Genomic DNA, 19,774 nt, shown 5'->3' with positions numbered 1-19,774 from the left:
GGAGCCTCAGAGGTTTCTTCTCCTGTGTATATTTTCATTCATCTTAGATTTTGCTTTCATTCAGTGTGACCTCACTAAGCAAATATTGTCTAAGACCATGAGTATCACATGAATGTGCAGATCTCAAGCTGCTCACTTATCTAGTACCCTTGGCATGATGCTGTATTTTCCTCAGCTGATCATCTAGATTGTGCCTGTTGATTGTGCAACAACAGCCTGTTGGTCTCGATTACCTGTGTGAGGCTCTAACTTTGGCCAGGAAAAATCATTTGAGGATAAGTAATTCTCTTGGAATCAGTAAGGCAGTCTTCCCATTCTTTCTTACCAGCACCCATCTTACATGTTAATAAAGGATTCTGGAAATCAGTTTTATAATCAAGAAACAATTCAGTTCAAGCATATGCAATCACAGGATCCGTACGTCAACTGCAAAAGTCATTTTATTCTATCCACAATCTCATCCTACATACAGTTCCTTAGAAGGTTCCTTAGGCACACCAAACCCATGCTCCTATCACAGAATCTTCCATAAGACAGGTGATATACCTACAAGATTATCTACAGCTTAGACTATGAAAACAGGGAGTCTAGCTAGAGAAAATAATCTACCTGTGCTTCTGAGCAATCTGTTAACCACTCTCACACAGTTCAGGCCATTCCAAACAAGATGCAATGACACGTCAGCCACAGAAACAGCTTGATTTTAGGGTGTTTGTTTGGACAAGCCCCTGTTGCATACGGTGGTCAAACATGCATTACTTGGGGGCACACTGTATTTGATTTAACAGATACTCTTACCTTTGGCTTTGCACAGAGTCCAAAGTCTATCAGCTTCAAATTGTCAACCAGCAGATTTTCCCGGTGGATGAGAAAGCAGTCAGGAATGATTTCCACCCAAATGCCCAAGGAAACATATTTTCTCTTCTCTTCTTTCCTGTTGTGGACAGTTGTTCCCAGTCTACTCAAAGCTCGCTCGCTCTCGCTGTCTCAGAGATCTTCACTGACTGCTGGCAAGTTCCCATCTTCCAATATCCCAGGTGGGAAATACTAGCTTGTATCTGTTGGAAAGGACCTGGGGACTAGGAGGACAAGTGGTGAGAGACCACAGGCTGAATGCAAGCCAGCAGTGTGCTCTGACAGAAAAGAAGTACAACAAGATCATCAGCTGCATTAAAAAGCAGCACAACCAGACCAGGACAAGTCATTCCTGCTTCAACACTCATTGCACCACATCTACAATACTGTATCTGGTTTTTGGCCAGGAAGGATAACAACCTGAAGCAAGTTCTGTGGATGACCTCCAGCCTGTGCAGGGGGCTGAAGCTCCCACTCAGAGAAGAGAAGCTGGGGAGAAAGATGTTTGTATAGAGTGCCATCCAGTAGCCTTAGATAGAGGGATTTCATAAGATGCCTAGGAAAATGCTCGTGCTGTAATGATTTGCTTTACTCCGAGATACCAGCAGCTTACAAAATGCCAAGCTCTAACCTATTGGTGAGGAAATATTCAAGCCTTCCAGTACCTAACCTGTGCTTCAAGTCTTCAGTGACAGAAAATCCATTGGATGGGGCCAGAGGAATGCATCTCACCCCATACCCTCTGTACAGCCACCATTTGTTTAAAGGATCACTCTTCCTTGAGGCACAAAACTAGAGCAGGTTACACAACAGACTGACACCACAAGGGCTTCTCTCTAGATACAAACTGCAGCAAAGAGCATCACAAAAATGTGAAACCAACACTCAGATCAGATCTGTGTCTCTGCTCCGCTCATTAGGAGCATCATGTTTTACTCCCCTTTCAGAGGAAGATACTTCTTCAAGGATAACAAAATCCAGCTCAGCTACAGAACACAGTACCAAATAGCAATAATTATCTAACATTTCCTGTAGGGAAAGAATCCTAAGCACAAGTTATTGTCTGAGTTTCAGCTGGGACTGAATTATCTTCTTCAGTGTCTGATAAAATACTACATTTTCATTCTAGAGAAACAATGGAGATAGCGCAGTGATGCTTACAGCTGCTGCCAGGCAGCGTTGTACAGAGCCACAGTCAATCTCAGCTGAGAGCCCAAGGAAGTGAGAAGGAACAGAACTAGGACAGCTGACTTATGCTGGCCAAAGGATATTCCATACTATATGGGTGAGACAGACTGTTAGGTGTGCTGTTTCTGTACAAAGATGACACTTACCCGTTCCAACTGTTTCATGGAATTCCTAGTACTGGAGAATTTCCTCGTAGTCACTGACAGACATCCTGAAATGTGGAAGAACTGAAGATCCTCCAAGCACGTGCAATGAGGAAGTGCCAGCAGTGTTCACATCCTACTTAGGACATATTCTTAGAGGCAGAAGGGACACTCGTGGCAGATCCAGCAATGCTCATCTTCTCACCAACGTGCATCCCCCTCTCACCCAGCAACAACAAAACACAGTGCATGAAGCTGGCTTCACTTAGGTTAACAATATGGAACATCCCTCAGGGCTTTGTGCCACAGAGCAGTAGCAGGGCTGGACTACAGCTTGAGGAAGCAGTGGAAGCCTTTCCCTGTATGGTTACAGTGTCCCTGCATGCACCCCACAGCCAGAGCGTTGCAAGCTGAGCTGCCTTGATGTTTCTTGCACTCATCCCAATCTCTGCGAATGAAAACTCAGAATTCAGTCATGGCACTGATTGAGCACGAGCGTGCCTTTATTCAATAGAAGAAAGGAGGGGGTGTGAGGTGTGGCAGAATGATGGGATTCATCCTCTGTTGTCTGTTGAGACTGTCTCAGAGACCGTGCTGTTGCCCGGAGCCTGGGACTCATGGTTTGATCCTACATCCCCCTCCAAGATGTTTGGCTTCTCCTCTGTGATGCTGACCTGAGCCTGCATGGTGATGCTGCTGTAGGGGCACTCGGGCTGTGCTTGGGCTGGACTGTCCTGGAATAGCACTTGGTCACAATCATTGCTGGTGCCTGAGGTGTCTGGCAGGCTCAGGTCAGCAGCTTCATCAGGGATGGGGTGAATGAGAACTTCAACGAGGATGACATTCCTTTCTTCATCGTTGCTGTCATTTGAAAGGCTGTCACCTGAACTGCAGCATCCTGTGCTTCCTAACAGCTCCACAGTGATGGAAGCACAGGATGCTGCATCATCATCTGCCCTGCGTCCTTGAGTTACATAAGGGCTCGATTCACCTAGGAAGGAGTAGATGCACAGTGGTTAGTGTCGAACGTTCGCAAGATGAATCATGAAAGAGGTTCTTGACATTTGGCTATGTAGTGGTGGTGGGCAGAAGCAAATAGGCTTCTAGCAACAGGGTCATGTCTTGAAAGTGATCCTCGTGCAGGTCCAGCTCTTGTGTTGACAAGAGACTCATTTGGGAATGACAGGGGTCAACTGTAGATGTCAGGCACGGGCTTGAACACCACAAGGAGGTACAAGCCCACTGAAAGCAAGAATTCTACCCATGTTGATGACAAGCAGTGTTTTGAAAGCTGGATCTGCATCCTTACCTGCCAGGACTAAGACTTCTGCTTCAGAGGGCTCCCTAGCACTGCTCTGCAGTTGGTGTTCGGCCACACTGGATGGTCTGTGCAGGCAGAAACAGGAACACCAACTGCCAGCAGCTGACTCTGCCCTCCTACTGGGAGAACTTGGTCTGGAGAGAGAAAACAGAGCATGCTGTCAGTCGTGGTGCAGGGTGAGGGAAGAGCTGCACCGAGCCTTTGCCAATAGTTGCACATTCCTGGCACTGTGTGCTTTCTGCTGAAACACAGCTTAGAAACGCGCTCTGTTTTAAACAGCAGAGGACGCTTCCATTCCTACAGCTCAGCCCTCAAGTCCTGCTGGCTACATTCCTCTCAACCATGTCAATCAAGATGCAGAGCATGTGAGTAAAGGCTACACAGCTGGACAGGACAGGAGCTGGCAGGCTCATATATATATAATGGACAAAAAATAAACCAATAAAACCCACCCGACCAATGAAGATAGGGGCTGGAAAGGGAAGTCCTTTTTACCTTTTAGATGGAAGATCAATGACAGTGTGGAAGTTGCCTGGTACAGCTGCAGGGACCTCCCCCTCTTCTATCTCGCTGCTCCCTGTTGCAGTAGGAGTGCTGCTCTGGCCTCTCCTCTCGGCCTGCGCCTCCTGCACAGTGAGCAGCTTTGCGCATGGAGGAGACACACACACAGATTTTGGCCCAGGCTGAGAAATGTGCCCTGCAAGGGAAAACCACAGGTAAGACTTAGGATCAGAAAGCAGCAGCACAGCCATCACAGAATCACAGATCCCAGTTCTGCACTTCTCACAGATTTGCTTATCCAAGCCACTGGAAGAAGAGGAGCTCAAAATAACCGTGTGCTCAGAGCCTGTTGTCTCCTCGACAGCAAAAACATTTTTAAAGGTTTTGGAGAAGCCCTGAATTGGATCAAGGTGTCAGATCAAGATAATGAAGGAATACGCTCACCCTCTCCCACGGCTGGTTTGGATTCGGAGCTGAACAGAACATCTGCATGGGTTATGATGAACTCCACGATATCTGATTGTGTCTGCAGCTCCTTACAGGCAGCTTCTCCGCTGGCGCATGCAGACTGGCTCTGCTGGGATCTGAAGAAAAGGCAGATCATACAAGTCATTTCCCCAAGATCATTTCCCCAAGTCTGAATTTCTGTAGCCAAAAACTGTCAAGTTGGGCTCTGGAGACTTCCACAGTGGGCAAACAGCGATACCACTGACGAAATTCTCCTGGATGATCAGGGACACAGCAGTCCCAGCTAAACAAGTGAGTAGAAACTGTCATCTAGAAATTGTGCCCCTGGGGTTGGGGGAGAGCAGAACTAAGTATCATGTTGAAACGGAAAAAGAAGTTTACCTTAAGAGGTTTGGAGCCCACACAATCGCTAAGTTCTTAGCGTCCATGCTGGTGTCGGAGCAGTTCCCGGCCAGAGATGCCAGGTGTCTCATTAGGAACGCCAGGGTCCTGGAAAACAAGAGAGGCAGATGTTCAGCACCAAAAAGCAAGCCGTGCTGCAGTGCACAAAACAAATCTCACTTCATCCAGCTCAGCAGACCCAGCACAGCACTGACCTGTAGTGAGGAGCGGGCAGCTGCTGGATGGCATCCTGCATTTTCTGCATCCGTTCCTCCTCTGCAGCAGCAGCAGCAGCGTCCTGGAAAAAGGCAGGAAGGGATTCAGACACCAGTCAGGCTGGAGAGCTGCCACAGGTTTGGGAACCATGAGGACAGCGCGCTGGTGGTCAGCACCGAGGCAGACTCGATGCCTTCCAAGGGGCATCAGGGGAACACAGCAGCATGCAGCCTGTGCCATCAAGGCCAAGCAGTGCAAGCTCTGGGGGCTTTACTGCCTGATTGCACAGTGCAGCTCCTGGCAGCAGGCATTTGTCTCCAAGATGCTATTAACCTCATTCTACCAATAGCTGAGGAACAGCAAAGGAAAGGGAATTCTCACAAGCATAGTGAATAGCTTAAATAAGCACCTCCTGGCACCACAAGTGCCATCAGTGAGAGGCAGGATGTGGCAAAGACATGCCTCATGGGGCTAACAGAAAGAAGACCTCAGAGCTGGGGCACTGCTGCAACCACTAGACAGGACGCCCAGGGAACAGGTACGTGTCTTTACCAAGACATTCCCCTGTGCTTACCGAGAACTTGTCATACAGCTGGTCAGTCAGCAGAGGGTTTGGGAGCTCCCTGAAGTACATTTTACACAGGGAGCTCACGCTGTGAATGTCTCGGACGCTGAGCTCGGGAATCTGCTCCGTATCAAATTCATGGCTGCAGAGAAGGACACAGAATTGGGCAGAGGGCTTTGAGAAAGACGAAAACAAGTCCAAAGCCACATAAAATACAGTCAAGAAAAGGAAGGGGTTCCTCTGAATGCCCGCAGCATGGCACGGGCCCCTACTGACAGCTGTGTCAGTCGCAGCACTCTTACCGTAGTCGCTGGATCTTGGACATGACGCCGGACAGGCGGTATATGCCCCGCACTACGCCATTCTGCTCAATAAACTGAGCACAGCTCTGCAGGACCTGGGGGACTACAGAACAAGAGACACTGGTTAGCTTAGCTTCTTACTCAAGTCCTGGATCAGGCCGTGCCCTTCTCACATCCCATCCTCTAAGGCCAGCCAAGATACTGCTTGCTTCCTCCAGAGGGGAGAAAGCTGGCAGAGACAGCTGTGAGGAAACTGCACAGAGATGTGTTCTTGGCTTTCCAGAAATGCCACGACCTATCAACAGCCTGGCGAAAGTAATTCTGGCAAAGCCACAGACACTGCAAGTCCCATCACAGCTCCCTCGGGAATCTAAAGACCAGAAGAGCTACAAAAAGGATGCAGGATGCTCTCTGTGTCCAGAAGGCTTCCTACGTTTTCAGGCTGAAACAATTGCTGGATATGATCTCCCTTTCACCTTTAGATGCCCAATGGAGCAAGATCTCAGGAATGGGCTGTTCCTTACCATCACGGCCAGAGCGGAGAAGGTGCTCTCCCAGGTCACATCCAAACACCCCTTCCTTCTTTGGCTCCGGCTCCGCCTCTCTCCTTGGACGGGCCTTCACCAGGGAACGAAGGAAGGGGATGAGCTTGCCCCGTCTCCTTGGCACTGCACAACAAAACAAAGAATCCAATTCATTTCAATTTCAGGCTTGGCTCAGTTGGACAAGGCCAAACATAATGCATTCAACAGGGCATGTAACAACGGGAAGAGCATTCCCAACAAGGACATGCAAGAACAGATTTTCCCCATCCCTGGAGGTGCCCAAGGACCTTAATGCAGTCCTCTTGCTAAGCTTGCTGAACTTGGGCATTAACAAATCCCCTGAAACCCACATTTTGATCCCATTTTACTAACCCGAATTATCAAATGTAACATACGTACCTGGCTCTGGCAATGAATTGACGAGGGAATCGGGAACTTTTCCTCTGATGAGTTCAACGCAATCACCAGGGAAAAGCCCAACCTGTAATAAGAACAAAAAGACAGGTGGGCATTAGCCCAAGCCCAGAGCCAAAGGGAAGGTCCTCTGACACCTACACAGGGAAACCGTTTGTATCCAGACGCTATCCTGTGCAGGCAGAGCACCTCCAGCCTGAGATACCCGACTGTACTGAAGTTCTGCTCTCTAGTCAGAAACGTGTGCCTACCTCAAAGCCACGCTTGCCTCTCCAAAAGGGGCTCAGCTCCTTTGGTGGCATAGAAACAATGCTCACCAGATCTCCGACCTGCAAGAGATTAAATAGTCAATCCCACATTCAGAAAATCTGGTAGGAAAACACAGCTCAAATGACTGCCTCCTTCTATGCATGACAACAAGGAATGCCTCTAACTGCTTACCTCAAGGGAGAGCTCACCCGGCCCCTGGGCGACGTAGGACTTAATAACATGGGCTGCCGCAATCGCTGGAACGTTAATCGATGACACTACACGCTCCAGCTGTGGCTTCCGCATGTTATCAGCCTGCAAAACAGAGAACAGGCCGTGGTCAGGAGCTGAGGACAAACCAGGAGGATTTGAAGATGAGGAGCACATCTGCAGAGAAAGCTGCAGCAAATGCACTCCGTCCTTATCAGGAGCACTTCAGAAGGAGCTGCACGTCTCATCACAGTTATTTCTCTTCCTGGCGTGCATTGCCAGGCCATGCAAAGATGCATCTCTCTCTACCCAGACTAATCAGCAATGGCACTGGCGCAGACAGCTGGCCAGGCCCTTTTTGGCCCATTCTTTCAAGCAGGAGAGTACATCTGCAGCTCCTTCTAATGGCTCAACACAGTGAACAAAGACCAGCCAGAGCTTCATACTGTACCTCTGTCGCCGCCAGCTCAGGCTCACGGCTGATCCCACTGCACGCGACACCCATCACAGCAAGTGTGAAGAGCTGGAACAGAGCAGAAACACACTTCTGTTTTCTCTATTCACACAGCACATTATGGACAGACTTCTTCAGAGCTACCCGCGCATACCCTGAGCCAAAACCATGCGGGGGGACAAAACATGGCACGTACCTGGCAGTGAGATCACCTCAAGCTATCTGCAGCAGTTCCTTGTCGCTTTGCTCAGATGGAATGAGAGCAAAAGCTGCACCGAGGCAGTGGGCAGAGGGTGAGGAGAGGAGAGAGAAAGAGCAGGTCAGTGAGCAGGGCTGAGACAGCCATGGAATAACACACACAGCACAACCGTCCCATCCACTTGCTACAAGACATGCTGAGTCTCAGGCTACGTGATGCCTGTCCACCCAGCAACTTTACAACGCTTCCACTACTGAGCAAAGACAATGGAAGAAGCACGGGACAGGTGCCAACTTTACTGATACCCCCTTTGGAACGTGTGTACCAGGGGAGAATTACGTCTGATGGTCAAGAGTAAGCAATACGGTGCTGTGAGCTCAAACAGCCAGCAGTTCTCTACACCTCACTGCCCACCCATCCATCCCACGTCAGCTCAGCTTACCTACAAGCTGCTGCACACGATGGTGTGAAGAAAAAAACACTAAAGGAACTAACTAACGGCACTAACTAACTAAAGGCACTAACTAACTAACGGCACTAACTAACTAAATGCACTAACTAACTAAAGTCACTAACTAACAAACAGAACTAACTAACAAACAGAACTAAGTAACAAACAGAACTAACTAACTAACAGAACTAACTAACTAACAGAACTAACTAACTAACAGCACTAATGGCACTAAAGGCACAAGAACAACAAAGCAATCAACCACTCCGACCACTAGCTCACCCACAAAGGAACACAGAACGCACCGCTCCTCCCCTCATTCCAGACGCTTATGACATCACCAACGGCCAACAGCCTGGTCCACCATGACCCCCCACAAGGCGGGGAGCCAAGACCACGTGGTCACATCTGATTCCAACACGGCACCACAACATTCCAGGACTCAGTGTGGGCTTGGAATTCTATCCTGGTGTGGCAGCGCAATGGGAGGTGTTAGGGCACAGCTGAAGAGCTGACAGACAACGGACGTTTCCAAAGGAGGGTGCCAGATTAACTCTCAGCATTCTCTTGCGGGGCTCTTAGGAATGCTTCAAACCCATTTTCACTGCCTAGCTCATTTCTAGAAAGTCCAGTTGAGAAATGCTCACTTTGTCTGGGGAACGCCTCTATGCATCATGAATTAAAAATAAAATAAAATGGGCACGCGACCCTATGAAACTTACCTCTCTGCTCTTGCTGTCAGCCAGACACCTCAGATGAGCATGACGTGTCCCTGCTCCTGAATGAAGAACCACCCAAGTCTGTGTTCCACTCTGCTCCATCTCTGGGTCTAAAAGAAACACAGACAGAGATGATTGCAAGATAATTTGAGCAGACAAATAGGAAGGGTGCACATGAATTCTCTTTAGCAAGAAATACTACTTGAGAATCCACAGACAGTTTTTTGAGAGGTAGTATGAATGATGAACAGAAAGAAAATAGATTCATTAAAATAACCTAGTTAATTATCTCCCCATCAAAAAAGCAAGCTTTCTGGGCACTGTTACCAGCAGCTCCTAGAACACCTTGCACCACAAACTGCGGCACATACATTTTCTTCCCACAGGTCCCTCCCCTTTCTCATTACTGTCAGATTCACTCAGGTTAAAATACATGGATCAGAACAGCCATTCAGTTCTGATGAGGCAGGATCCCACCACCGGGATGTCCCCCAGTACCATTCCCTGCTTTTCCCAGCATGGGTTGGGAAATCAACAGCAACTGACATCACCTACCCAGACTTCTGCAGGGCCTTCCATTTGGTCTCACATCACAGCGAGAAGCAGGAGAGCTCTCGTGGCACAAAGCTCGGGGCTGCAGAAATCAAGGCTGCCTCTAAGATGGTGCTTCAAACAAAATGTGGAACTGGACATGAGACATGAAAGACAGGGCTGCATGTGCAACATCAGCGCTTCCTGCAGAGCACATCGCACAGCTGTAGGCACACTGCAGAAGACTCACACAGCACCTGAGAGGTAACAGCTCAGGAAGGAAAAACCTTACCCCGTGAACACAGCCACAAGCTACTCTCTTCTTCGTGGCCTTCCTTCACACTCAGCATTTCCCTCAAGAGTGCTGCTCAAGGTGATGCTGTCTCCAGCTGTTGGCCACTTGCACTGCTGGATGCTGCACCCACAGCTCATTCTGCTTGGGGCAAAGCCTGCTGGCTTCACTGCAAACCACAGGCACAGGCCACAGCCTGATCCACCTGCTTTGTCTGAAAGGCTTCTAAGGCTGCTCTCATGGGATCCCTTCTGCTGCTCCTTCTCTCTGGGCAGGAAGCTCTACTCTCTCAGCAACAGCCAAGAGCTGGAAGGCTGGAAACGCCTCCAATCCCCACGGATGATTCTGTCTACAAACACAACAGCTGCCTGCTCTTCAGCAGGGGGATGCTCACCCAGCAAAGCGCTCACCCACCAGATACCTTTTCCATAATCTCAGAGCTGTCACAGCAGTGTGCAGCTCTTGGCACTGCATTTCCAGTCAAGGTAAACATAGATCTAAACTACTCCTTCTGTGTTCATACATAGATCCAGTTTGGGCTGGAGATCGAGAGCTCAATACAACAGATATAATGTGAGGTGCAACTGGAAGACGTTTCTCCAAGCCAACAAAAGCCAACTCACCAACCATCAGCCAGGTCTTGCTAATTCGGATGATCGGAGCATGAGGGAGGGGGTCGGACATCGGACCACAAGTGTCCATTTCCACTGCAGCTCCATCTAGAGAAGAGCATCAATCAGCAGGTGAGAATGAATTCATTCACAGGCTGCACAATGAGTCTGTTCTTGACACAAAAAAAACCACACTGATCCCCCACCAAAAAAGGGAACGGCAGGAGCTAATACGGACCAAAGAGGTTCTTGTTCCTACGCCTCATCCTCTCACCACAGGTCTCAAATCCATTGGACTCCAGTCACTGGATTCACCCTGGCCTGGCCCAAGACCCGGTCCTACCATAGAATCATAGAATTACCCAGGTTGGAAAAGACCTGGAAGATGATGAAGTACAACCACAGCCTACCCTAACTCTAAAAACCCTACACTAAATCATATCCCTGAGTACCACATCCAAACGGCTCTTAAACACAACCAGGAATGGCGATTCAACCACCTCCCTGGGGAGCCTATTCCAGTACCTAACTACCCTTTCTGTAAAGAAGTGCTTCCTAATATCCAACCTAAACTTGCCCTGCTGCAACTTGAGGCCATTTCCCCTTGTCCTCTCACTTGTCACTATTGAGAAGAGACCTGCCCCACTCTCACTGTAAGAATATTTCAGGTACTGGAAGAGGGCAATAAGGTCTCCCCTCAGCCTCCTTTTCCCCAGACTAAACAGCCCCAGCTTCCTCAGCCTCTCCTCATAGGGATGATTCTCCAAGTTTTCCATGAGCCTTGTTGCCCTTCTCTGGACCTGCTCCAGTAACTCCATGTCTTTCCTGTGCTCAGCTCCCCAAAACTGAACACAGTACTCGAGGTGAGGCCTCACCAATGCCGAGTACAGGGGCAGGATGACTTCCCTAGTCCTGCTCACCACACCACTCCTGATACAAGACAGGATGCCATTGGCCCTCTTGGCCACCTGGGCACACTGCTGGCTCATATTCAGCCGACTGTCCATCAGCACACCAAGGTTATTTCCGTCTGGGAGCTTTCCAGTCTCACCTCCCCAAGCCTGTAGGGTTGCCTGGGGTTGTTGTGACCAAAATGCAGGACCCAACAATTGGCCCTGGTGAAACTCATGCCGTTAGCATGAGTTAACCAGACAGAACCTGGGATGCAGACTGCTCTCCAAAGCCCAGCTGGACACCAGAAAACAAGAAGTTGATCAGATCCATCCCAAAGCAAACATGAAGTTTCCCCAGGAACCTCTTTGCCATCTGCTTCGTCATCACCTTTCCTTTCCTCCACACCTCAATCCCAAAGTTGTTTCCACAGCTGCCAGCACGTGTTACCTCCGACCTGCTCATCGCACAGTGCTTCAACAGCACCAAATTTGCTTCCAGAGCCCTCCTTCAACTCACTGTGCTAACACTCAAGATTCAAATTTCACAGAAATCATAGCAGAAGTTCTCAGTGAGAACTGCACCTAACATTCCTCCTTCTACAAGCAAACAGGCCCAACACATGGTCATGAAAATGCTTTCATAAAAAAGAAGCAGAGATGGCACGGCAGGACAGATGTACTCTGTGTGCACGTCTGAAGCCATTTGAGAACCTAGTCGTTCTTGCTGCATGACCCCTGACTTCTGTTAAAAGCTGAACGGTCCGCAGAGCACCTGATTCCATCAGCTGCCACCATCCAAAGCAGCCAGCCTTCTTGCGGTCACCTGGCCCAAACATCCCTTTTGCTCTACACTTGATTCCTGCAAGAGATGAGAGCTCGGCACGCACTCCATCCTTCCAACACCCCATCCCAGCAGCAAGGGATCACAGCGCTGGCACAGCTGAAACAAAAAGGGTGTACGAGTTTCCTGTTAGCACTCACTGTGAACTAATCTACCACTGAGCAACACTGTGAGCCCCCACTCACCTCAGCACAGATCAACCTGTAACCCCAGCCTTCCCCATCCATGTGCACACGCATACCCATGTGCCACCCTCCCTGCTTTGCACACCCCCATGCACGCACTGCATCATGTGCCCTCATTTCCATTCACAGACGTGTGCAAACCATCCCTGGGAACACCTACGTGCCTACACCTACCAGAAAACATCCCTTTGTGTGCACCTGTGTGCAACCCAACTCCTCAGCACACCCTTGTGCAAGCAACATTTGTGCCACTGCGTCCACCCACTATCCATGTGCTCACACACACTCATGCATCCACATCCCTTGGTGGAGACTCCTTGTCAGCAGGGGGATGCCCACCCAGCAAAGCACTCACCCAGCAGATGCCATTTCCTTACTCCCACAACTGCCACAACTGTGTGCAGCCCTTGGCACTGCATTTCCAGTCGAAGCTCAAACAACTAAATAATTCCTTCTGAGTTAATACTTAGATCTCCAGTTCGGGCTGGAGCTCAACAGGTCAACACATCAGAAATAAAACAACGTGCAACTTGAAGACGTGTATCAAAGCCCAGAAAATCCAACTCTCTGACCTTGGCACAACTCACCAACCAAGAGCCAGGCCTTGACAACTTGGCTGATGCAGTTCCACTTCCTTCAGTTTTCAGATCTGAAAGTTCCTTGATAAAGTAATCAGGTTTTTCTGGAAGGAAAAAGGGGGGATGAGGGTGTAGGACAAAGGGATTTGTTACCCCAACAAGTTCCAAGCATACAGAGGTGTCCTGAATCTCCTTTGCCCTCACTTCTAGAACATCACATAGAGATTGAAAGAGTCTAAGAAGACCACAGAGTCCACCCATTTACATAGGCTTGACAATTCCAGAAGATATCTGGAAAGTTCAATACCATTATACATGTACTGGTAGGATCTCACTGGGAGCCTTGGATGATGATGCTCTCAGATGCACATGTTCTAGATAGGAATTTGTTGTACAGCTAGATGATGTGAAGGCCATCCCTTCAGCTTATACTTAGAGGATATTTGCTCCCACAGTTCCCTCAACAGATCATTCCTGATTTACTGGTAATGGAACCTTGAACCGTTTCACAACCTTTGGAGAAGGCCTGAAGTCACAGGACAGGATGACAGAATGATGTTCCAAAGCTGTCTTGTCCTCCAACTTCCTGGTGATTTCTATATGGTAATCTGCAAAGCAGGGGTGGAAGAGAAGAAAGGATGAGGACAATTGGAAGAAGAGGAAAGTCTCTTGCGTCTATTCCATTTCAATTAATTTCATGTTCTCAATGGTTCTTTGAACGACTCTAAAGGTAAAACAAACGATTGTCTATAGGGAATGCCATTGATTACATTTCTATAAAGTAATACTGTATATTATCTACCAAATGCAAGGTCCAGCTCTTGTTCTGTGCTTATTAAATTGCTCCCAGTTGATACTTTTATTCAAGTAAGAGTGAGTTGAAAATAGATCAAGTACTTTAGGATGTGAATGGAGACTCTTACGCTGGGAACAACAGCAGATAAAAAGCCTGGAAGTTTCTTTCAGATGAAATCAATGACAAACTGCATCAAATTTAGGTGCTACCAAACTTCAACTTGTCTAGTTCAGAAATACAATTAATTTCACCTGATTTGACTTCTTTGGTATAGCCAAGGACAAAACCTCAGCTCTGTAGATCTGAACAGTAAGCACATCACAACTATTCATACACATCTTTTACTCAGATGCAGCTGTCTCATTTAGTGTCCAACGACTTTGAACTGGAAATGGAGCAGACCCTCCAGACACACACACAATATTTCAAAGACCCCAGTGAAGGAAGACTGTACGTTAATTAATTCTTCATCTTCATGATGTAAACCAAGCCAGGATATGTTACCTCTGACGAGCAGATTGGCTGTGGATTTGGATTTGCCAATTGAGAACTGAATGGTGCCTGTCATATCAGTGGTGGTTTTCAGTATGGTCAGCCGGTGGATGGAGCCTTCTTGCTGCATAATCAAGTTTCTGCCAGCCTGTAAGACTTCCCCACGTAGATACCACTTGGGAGGTTTCACAGAAGGAATGGATATCTCGCATTCAAATTTGGCTTCTTCAGGCTCAGTCACATCCTCATCACACAGCTCCTTTACTAGATTAATGGATTGCTCTTTAAGAAGGATGGAACAAGAGAAAGCAGAGATTTAGTAGGAATGTAAAAAACCCTTACATTATCACCCTACTTACTCACGTCAGCATTACTGCATATGAACACTACACCTATCAGCTCAAAATGCCTTAAAACGTAATTAAAATAGAATAGAAAGGAATGTTGTTAAGAAGGCAGACAATAAGACTGACAACCTGAAGAGAGCCCAGATCTTCTGATTCTTACTCCAACATCCAAATCAAACCATGATTTTCCCATCCCGATATCAAACTCCTCACATTACGAAATGGAATAGAGGTTCAATGAAACACAGACATAATTACTTTGGTTAAATACAGCAACTTAGCTCTGAACAAGAAGTTTTCTCCTAGTAAAGGTCTCTGTATCGCACTTCACATCATATATATACCTAACATTGTATATATTTAAAAAAAAACAAACCCTGTGCTCTTTTATCCCTCAATGTTCAAACACAAATCTGAAGTCTAATGGTAGAAAATCAACCTCCTAAGAAAATAATCTGTTTTACTTAGCAAAAGTAAATCCCAAAAGAGAAGCTGGATATTTTTTGGGCAGAAAGGTAGGTAGGTAGTTTTAATTTCTGTGAAAGGTCCTGGTGGTGTTTAACCTCCTTGACATTCGTGCAAAGGATGTTAGCTGGTTTATAACATAAGGTAATTTAAGCAAAATCGTCATCAGAAGCAGAATTACCTTTCACTGTAAGATGGGCACGAGATTCTGCCTTTTCTGCTACAGATTTGACTTCTGCTGCATCCTTGACTTGGACACGTGTGTAAGTCAGCGAGTAGGTCTTTCCTGAAGCAGAGAACCACAGAGTCACTAAGGCTGGAAAAGACCACTAAGCTCATCTAGTCCAACCGCCAACTCATCCCTACCAAACTGTGCTCTTGAGAGCAAACCCACAACCACACTTGGCTTCCTTGAGCAAAGAGCTCTGAGGCACATGGCCAGGCTGAGCATCATCCATCTGGTTTCACAGCATCACTGCCTGTTCTCTCATGGCAATGAAACCACCCATTCCCCCACATCCACATCCCCACCAAAGCTGCTTAGTGTTCCCAAAGCGAATGCTCACCAGTTGTTTCCAACTTGAAGGTCATCTTCTGGCCAGCAGCCTCGCAGATGTATTCTCCAGCATCTTTCTTCTCCAGCTGCTCCACAACCAGACGCCGTGTTTTGCCCACAGATTCCATTCTGAACTTTCTGGAGGAGGCAAGCAGTCTTCCATCCTTGTACCATTTTACTTCGCTTGGATCCTGTGCTACTTCACAGCTGAGGGAGGCACTTGCTGCCAGGGCAGCACTCACCTCTTTCTGCACCTTCTCCTGGTTTATAAACACAGGTTTTGGCTCTGAGGGAAGAAAAGAAAAAGTATTGACTGAGGGACTGAAATGAGATCATCTTGCAGGTTTGTATGTACAGCTTGGAACAGGTTTAGGTTACCACTTGTGCCCAAACTAATAGCCTTCACTAGAGAATATCAGCTCTTCTGTTGAAACTAAGTGTCAAATCTAGGCAAGAAAGAACTTAGGAACTGAAGGAACTAAGACCAACCATGTGATAATCAAACCACTGGCTGCCTTTTCATGACCCAGAACAGTACTCCTGCCTTCCTGAACAGACTCCTCATGGCCTCTACCATTGCCACAACTGTGACTGTCAAAGACACAAAGGAAATATGCTCACCAACGCAGTCCTTTGTTCTTTGTGTGTGATTTGCATATATCTATTTTACTTTGAGCTCTGGGAATAGTCAGCTCTACCAGGTCTCTTACTGTGAGTAGCAGACTCACCTAACCAGATGCAGCCTCCAACATAAAGGCATAGTAAAAAGGCAGTGTACTACTAGGAGAAGTTCCTGCTTCTCCTGCCATGAAAGGCTGCACGTACAACATGCACTCCAGCCTCACTGCACATACTTATCTTAGTCAAATGTTTCGGTGAACAAGAATTACAGTTTGGGATCTCAGGCACAGGAGAGATTTGAATAATATCTTGAATATTGCTTCCACTGTACATCTATCAGTAATTATTCTACAGACAGACTGAAACAGGTCTTTGTGCCATACTAAAACCAAATACTTTCTACAAACCCAGGCAATCAAGTATAGGGAAAATACCTCAGCACAGACTACTGCAACTGGATCACTGTATAATAGGAACTAGATTTTACTTTACTGTTCTCTGCTGTATTTCAGACAACACCTGTCTTACCTGTGACATGAATCTTGAAGGTGAGTTTCTGGCCAGCAGCCTTGCAGCTGTACTCCCCTGCATCTTTCTTCTCCACCTGGCTCACCACCAGCCGACGCTGTTTGCCCTCTGACTCAGCCTTGAACTTCTTGCTCCAGGTGATCAGTTTCCCCTCCTTGTTCCACTTCACCTCCGTCTTCTCCTGGGCCACCTCGCAGCCCAGCGTGGCATTTTGAGTCAGTACAGCCTTCACCTCCTTTTTTACCTTGTCCTTGTTTGTAAACACGTCTTCTTTCTCTGCAGGGACATCACAACAGTCACACCGTTTTGCTGTAGTCTGCTGCAGAGCTTACTGCAGTTCCCCGTTTTCACTATACTTGCCCTTCACAGGGAGCATCGTGATGCCTCATTAAGACAGGAAAATACTTACCCCTCCATTTTGCCTTGGGAAATGATAGGCATATCATTTCATTTCATTTCATATGCAACCCTGCACATAGGAGGGGGTTGGAACTGGATGAGCACTGCGGGCCTTTGCAACCCAGGCCATTTATCAGTCTGATTATTGGCATTTTCCACCTCAATGTGTCATTCAAATTTTGTAACCAGATCTCTTCAAACACCTCCCCTTTTCTCACTCCTTGCATGCCTGGTGTGCTCTTGCACTGTAACCCTGCAGACACCAGCTGACTACAAGAGCTGCACAAGTTACCCTCCTTGCCTATGGTTTGTTGCAGTAATTCATCCCTGGATGGAAAAGCACATGTAGAAAAGTGTTGTTATGACACTAGATGACAAAGAAAATCCAAGAGCCAAAATGTTTTGCACCAGAGAGGCTGTCAGTTGATCCTCCAAATGCAAGACACACCAAATGAAGCGTTCCTTTATCTCTGGGATTCCAAGCATTTTCTCACCTCTGACTTTCACTTGGAATGTTGCTTTGTCATCTTTTGTTTCACAGCTGTAGCTCCCTTAGTGTTTCAGGGTCACATTTTTGACCATGAGCTTGCGGTGCGTCCCCTTGGAGATGATGGTTGTCCTTAGGTCCTGCTTCACCTCTGTTTGATCTTTCTTCCATACAACAGCTCCGCTTGCAGCTGACACCTCACACACCAGCTCCAGGTCTTCAGAAGGACTGACTGATATTTCTGGAGTCGTTTTGGGCTTGTTGACAACATTAATGGCTTCATCTGAAGAAAAAAAGAGAAAGTGGTTTACATCCTGACTCAGGCTTATTCAGCACAGCATGAAGATACAGTTAGAACTGATTGTAATGTCTCTGCTCATTACATTTGGGTGATTGAGTTTCACCTCTGGAGGTACTCACATACAAACGTGTGCTTGATTCTCCTGTGTAAGGAAAGAGTAAGTTCTATGCAGACAGTTCTTATTTCTTCTAATCAATTCTGTATTCTGCACATGTTCTTTTGAAGCTAAAATGAAGGCAGCTAAGTAACGTGTTTTCAATGCATGAACAAACCTATTCAACACCTTGTCTCTAAGCTAACAAGCAGCGTTTGAGGAGCACATCAGTATTTCATGCCCTTCATTCCATCCAGACAGAACCTGCCTGAGGAGCAAGCTGATGGCTGTCAGCTACAGGCAGACCCAGCTTAGTATTGCATTTCTTAGAGCAACAACTGTTGCTTTCAGTCACTGAATATACCAAGGCCAATTGCTATGCCAGGCACATTTATGGCATCAGTGAACAAACAATGAGTTAAAAATTGTAATAGACAGGAGTCATCTATTCTTTTAAAACTAGGTGACCTAAGAAGAACAGTCCCTCTAGAGTCAAGCTGTTAAGAACTAATAGCATCAATCAATATCACATAGATAGATTACAGCGAAAGGTTTTCAGTAGAGCTTCAGTTCATAAATGAAAACTGGGTTATGGAAAAGAGGCTCAAGAAATAAACCAGAAAACAGATCTTAACGCCAGGTTCTGTGAATGCAGCCAGCTGAATTTCACAGATATTGAATTTCAATGACAATTTCTTGTGTTATTTAACCCACCAGCTCCACCCTGAACAGGAACATGTCAGTGACAAGCATTACTCCTCCAGGCTTGACCTGACAGTGCTTTACTTGCACTATGAGCTAATGGCTGTGCTTACAGCACCTCAGGGAGACACCTCAGAGATCACAACGTCCTTCGGGTACAGCAGGAGACACTCAACTCTCCAAATGTGGAGTTTAATTTGTCAAAAGAGGAGACTGGATTCCCATGCTAAGAACTTAGGAACATTTCAGTCATAGGTTTAAAGATGATGTAAGTGCTGAGGCAATTCATGAACTAGAAGAATGAAGCCCAGATGTGAGGGCTCCAGTCGTGACTCCAGCCCCAGCTGGAGCTAAGGCTGTCCTGAATTCATCACAACACAGTTACATTATTTGCTCATACTGTGGATTTGCATAGGGACAACAGGAAGGTCAGAACTGCTTCAATAGAGCTATGCAATCTTTGTCCTAAATAATGGAAACCCACAGGGTTGGACAAATCAAATGAATTAAGTCTGAAGTGCTTTACATGGATTGTGATCCCATGTTTGCCCCACAGACTTATCTGAGACTTTCAAATCAAACATCAGAGTGTCATCTCCAATTCTGCAGATGTATGTTCCCTCGTCTTCTTTTGTTACAACTGAAGCCACAAGCTTATGCAGTTTACCTTTATCTTCTGTTGTGAATTTCTTACTGGTCGTGATTTCTTTGCCATTTTTGTACCACTTCACCATGACATTGGCTTCAGAGGTCTCAGAAACAAATTCAGCTTGTTTTCCAGCAACGGCCCTGATAACTCCTACAGTTGTCTCTTTGTTTATGACGTCTGCCAGTGCTGAAACAAAATATGGACACACAAAATATGTATGATGGT

General features: G+C 47.0%; 2 protein-coding genes and 1 long non-coding RNA gene across 5 annotated transcripts; all 3 read right to left on the bottom strand.

The window, feature by feature from the left end:
- Positions 1–2,662: 2,662 nt before the first annotated feature.
- Positions 2,663–7,459, bottom strand: LOC146753603 (rho GTPase-activating protein 32-like). Its single transcript, XM_085530658.1, has 12 exons — positions 7,341–7,459; positions 7,151–7,228; positions 6,885–6,966; positions 6,465–6,608; positions 5,941–6,043; positions 5,648–5,780; positions 5,073–5,155; positions 4,858–4,965; positions 4,453–4,592; positions 4,003–4,204; positions 3,496–3,641; positions 2,663–3,177 (listed from the first exon to the last, which is right to left on the bottom strand). The coding sequence occupies exons 1-12, from the start codon at positions 7,452–7,454 to the stop codon at positions 2,741–2,743; spliced, it is 1,770 nt and encodes a 589-aa protein (XP_085386784.1). The 5' UTR covers positions 7,455–7,459; the 3' UTR covers positions 2,663–2,740.
- A 351-nt stretch (positions 7,460–7,810) lies between these two features.
- Positions 7,811–11,535, bottom strand: LOC146753602 (uncharacterized). 3 transcript variants are annotated; one of them, XR_014940062.1, is made up of 5 exons: positions 10,628–11,535; positions 9,737–9,866; positions 9,185–9,291; positions 8,009–8,081; positions 7,811–7,881 (listed from the first exon to the last, which is right to left on the bottom strand). It is a non-coding gene; the product is annotated as an uncharacterized LOC146753602 (long non-coding RNA). The 3 variants fall into 3 exon arrangements; XR_014940061.1 differs by having other exon boundaries at positions 9,737–9,847; XR_014940060.1 differs by lacking the exon at positions 10,628–11,535 and having other exon boundaries at positions 9,737–10,104.
- A 980-nt stretch (positions 11,536–12,515) lies between these two features.
- On the bottom strand, positions 12,516–15,098 carry LOC146753601 (obscurin-like). The gene is made up of 4 exons (XM_085529391.1): positions 15,092–15,098; positions 14,413–14,682; positions 13,626–13,720; positions 12,516–13,216 (listed from the first exon to the last, which is right to left on the bottom strand). The coding sequence occupies exons 1-4, from the start codon at positions 15,096–15,098 to the stop codon at positions 13,178–13,180; spliced, it is 411 nt and encodes a 136-aa protein (XP_085385517.1). The 3' UTR covers positions 12,516–13,177.
- Positions 15,099–19,774: the final 4,676 nt, after the last annotated feature.

This window comes from Coturnix japonica, chromosome Z (genome assembly GCF_054131305.1).
Source record: "Coturnix japonica strain WE chromosome Z, WE-NBRP24, whole genome shotgun sequence".
Classification (NCBI taxonomy): domain Eukaryota; kingdom Metazoa; phylum Chordata; class Aves; order Galliformes; family Phasianidae; genus Coturnix; species Coturnix japonica.
This window is presented reverse-complemented; position numbering and strand designations above follow the sequence as displayed.

Coding starts and splice junctions, on each gene's coding strand:
- LOC146753603 (XM_085530658.1), bottom strand. CDS start 7,454: ATGCGGAAGCCACAGCTGGAGCGTGTAGTGTCATCGATTAACGTTCCA. Junction 4,966..5,072: donor CTGCCCGCTCCTCACTACAG/GTCAGTGCTGTG, acceptor CTTGTTTTCCAG/GACCCTGGCGTTCCTAATGA. Junction 3,178..3,495: donor AGAAGTCTTAGTCCTGGCAG/GTAAGGATGCAG, acceptor ACTCCTTCCTAG/GTGAATCGAGCCCTTATGTA.
- LOC146753601 (XM_085529391.1), bottom strand. Junction 13,721..14,412: donor AGCCAATCTGCTCGTCAGAG/GTAACATATCCT, acceptor CCTGCTTTGCAG/ATTACCATATAGAAATCACC. Junction 13,217..13,625: donor ACTTCAGGCCTTCTCCAAAG/GTTGTGAAACGG, acceptor TTTTCCTTCCAG/AAAAACCTGATTACTTTATC.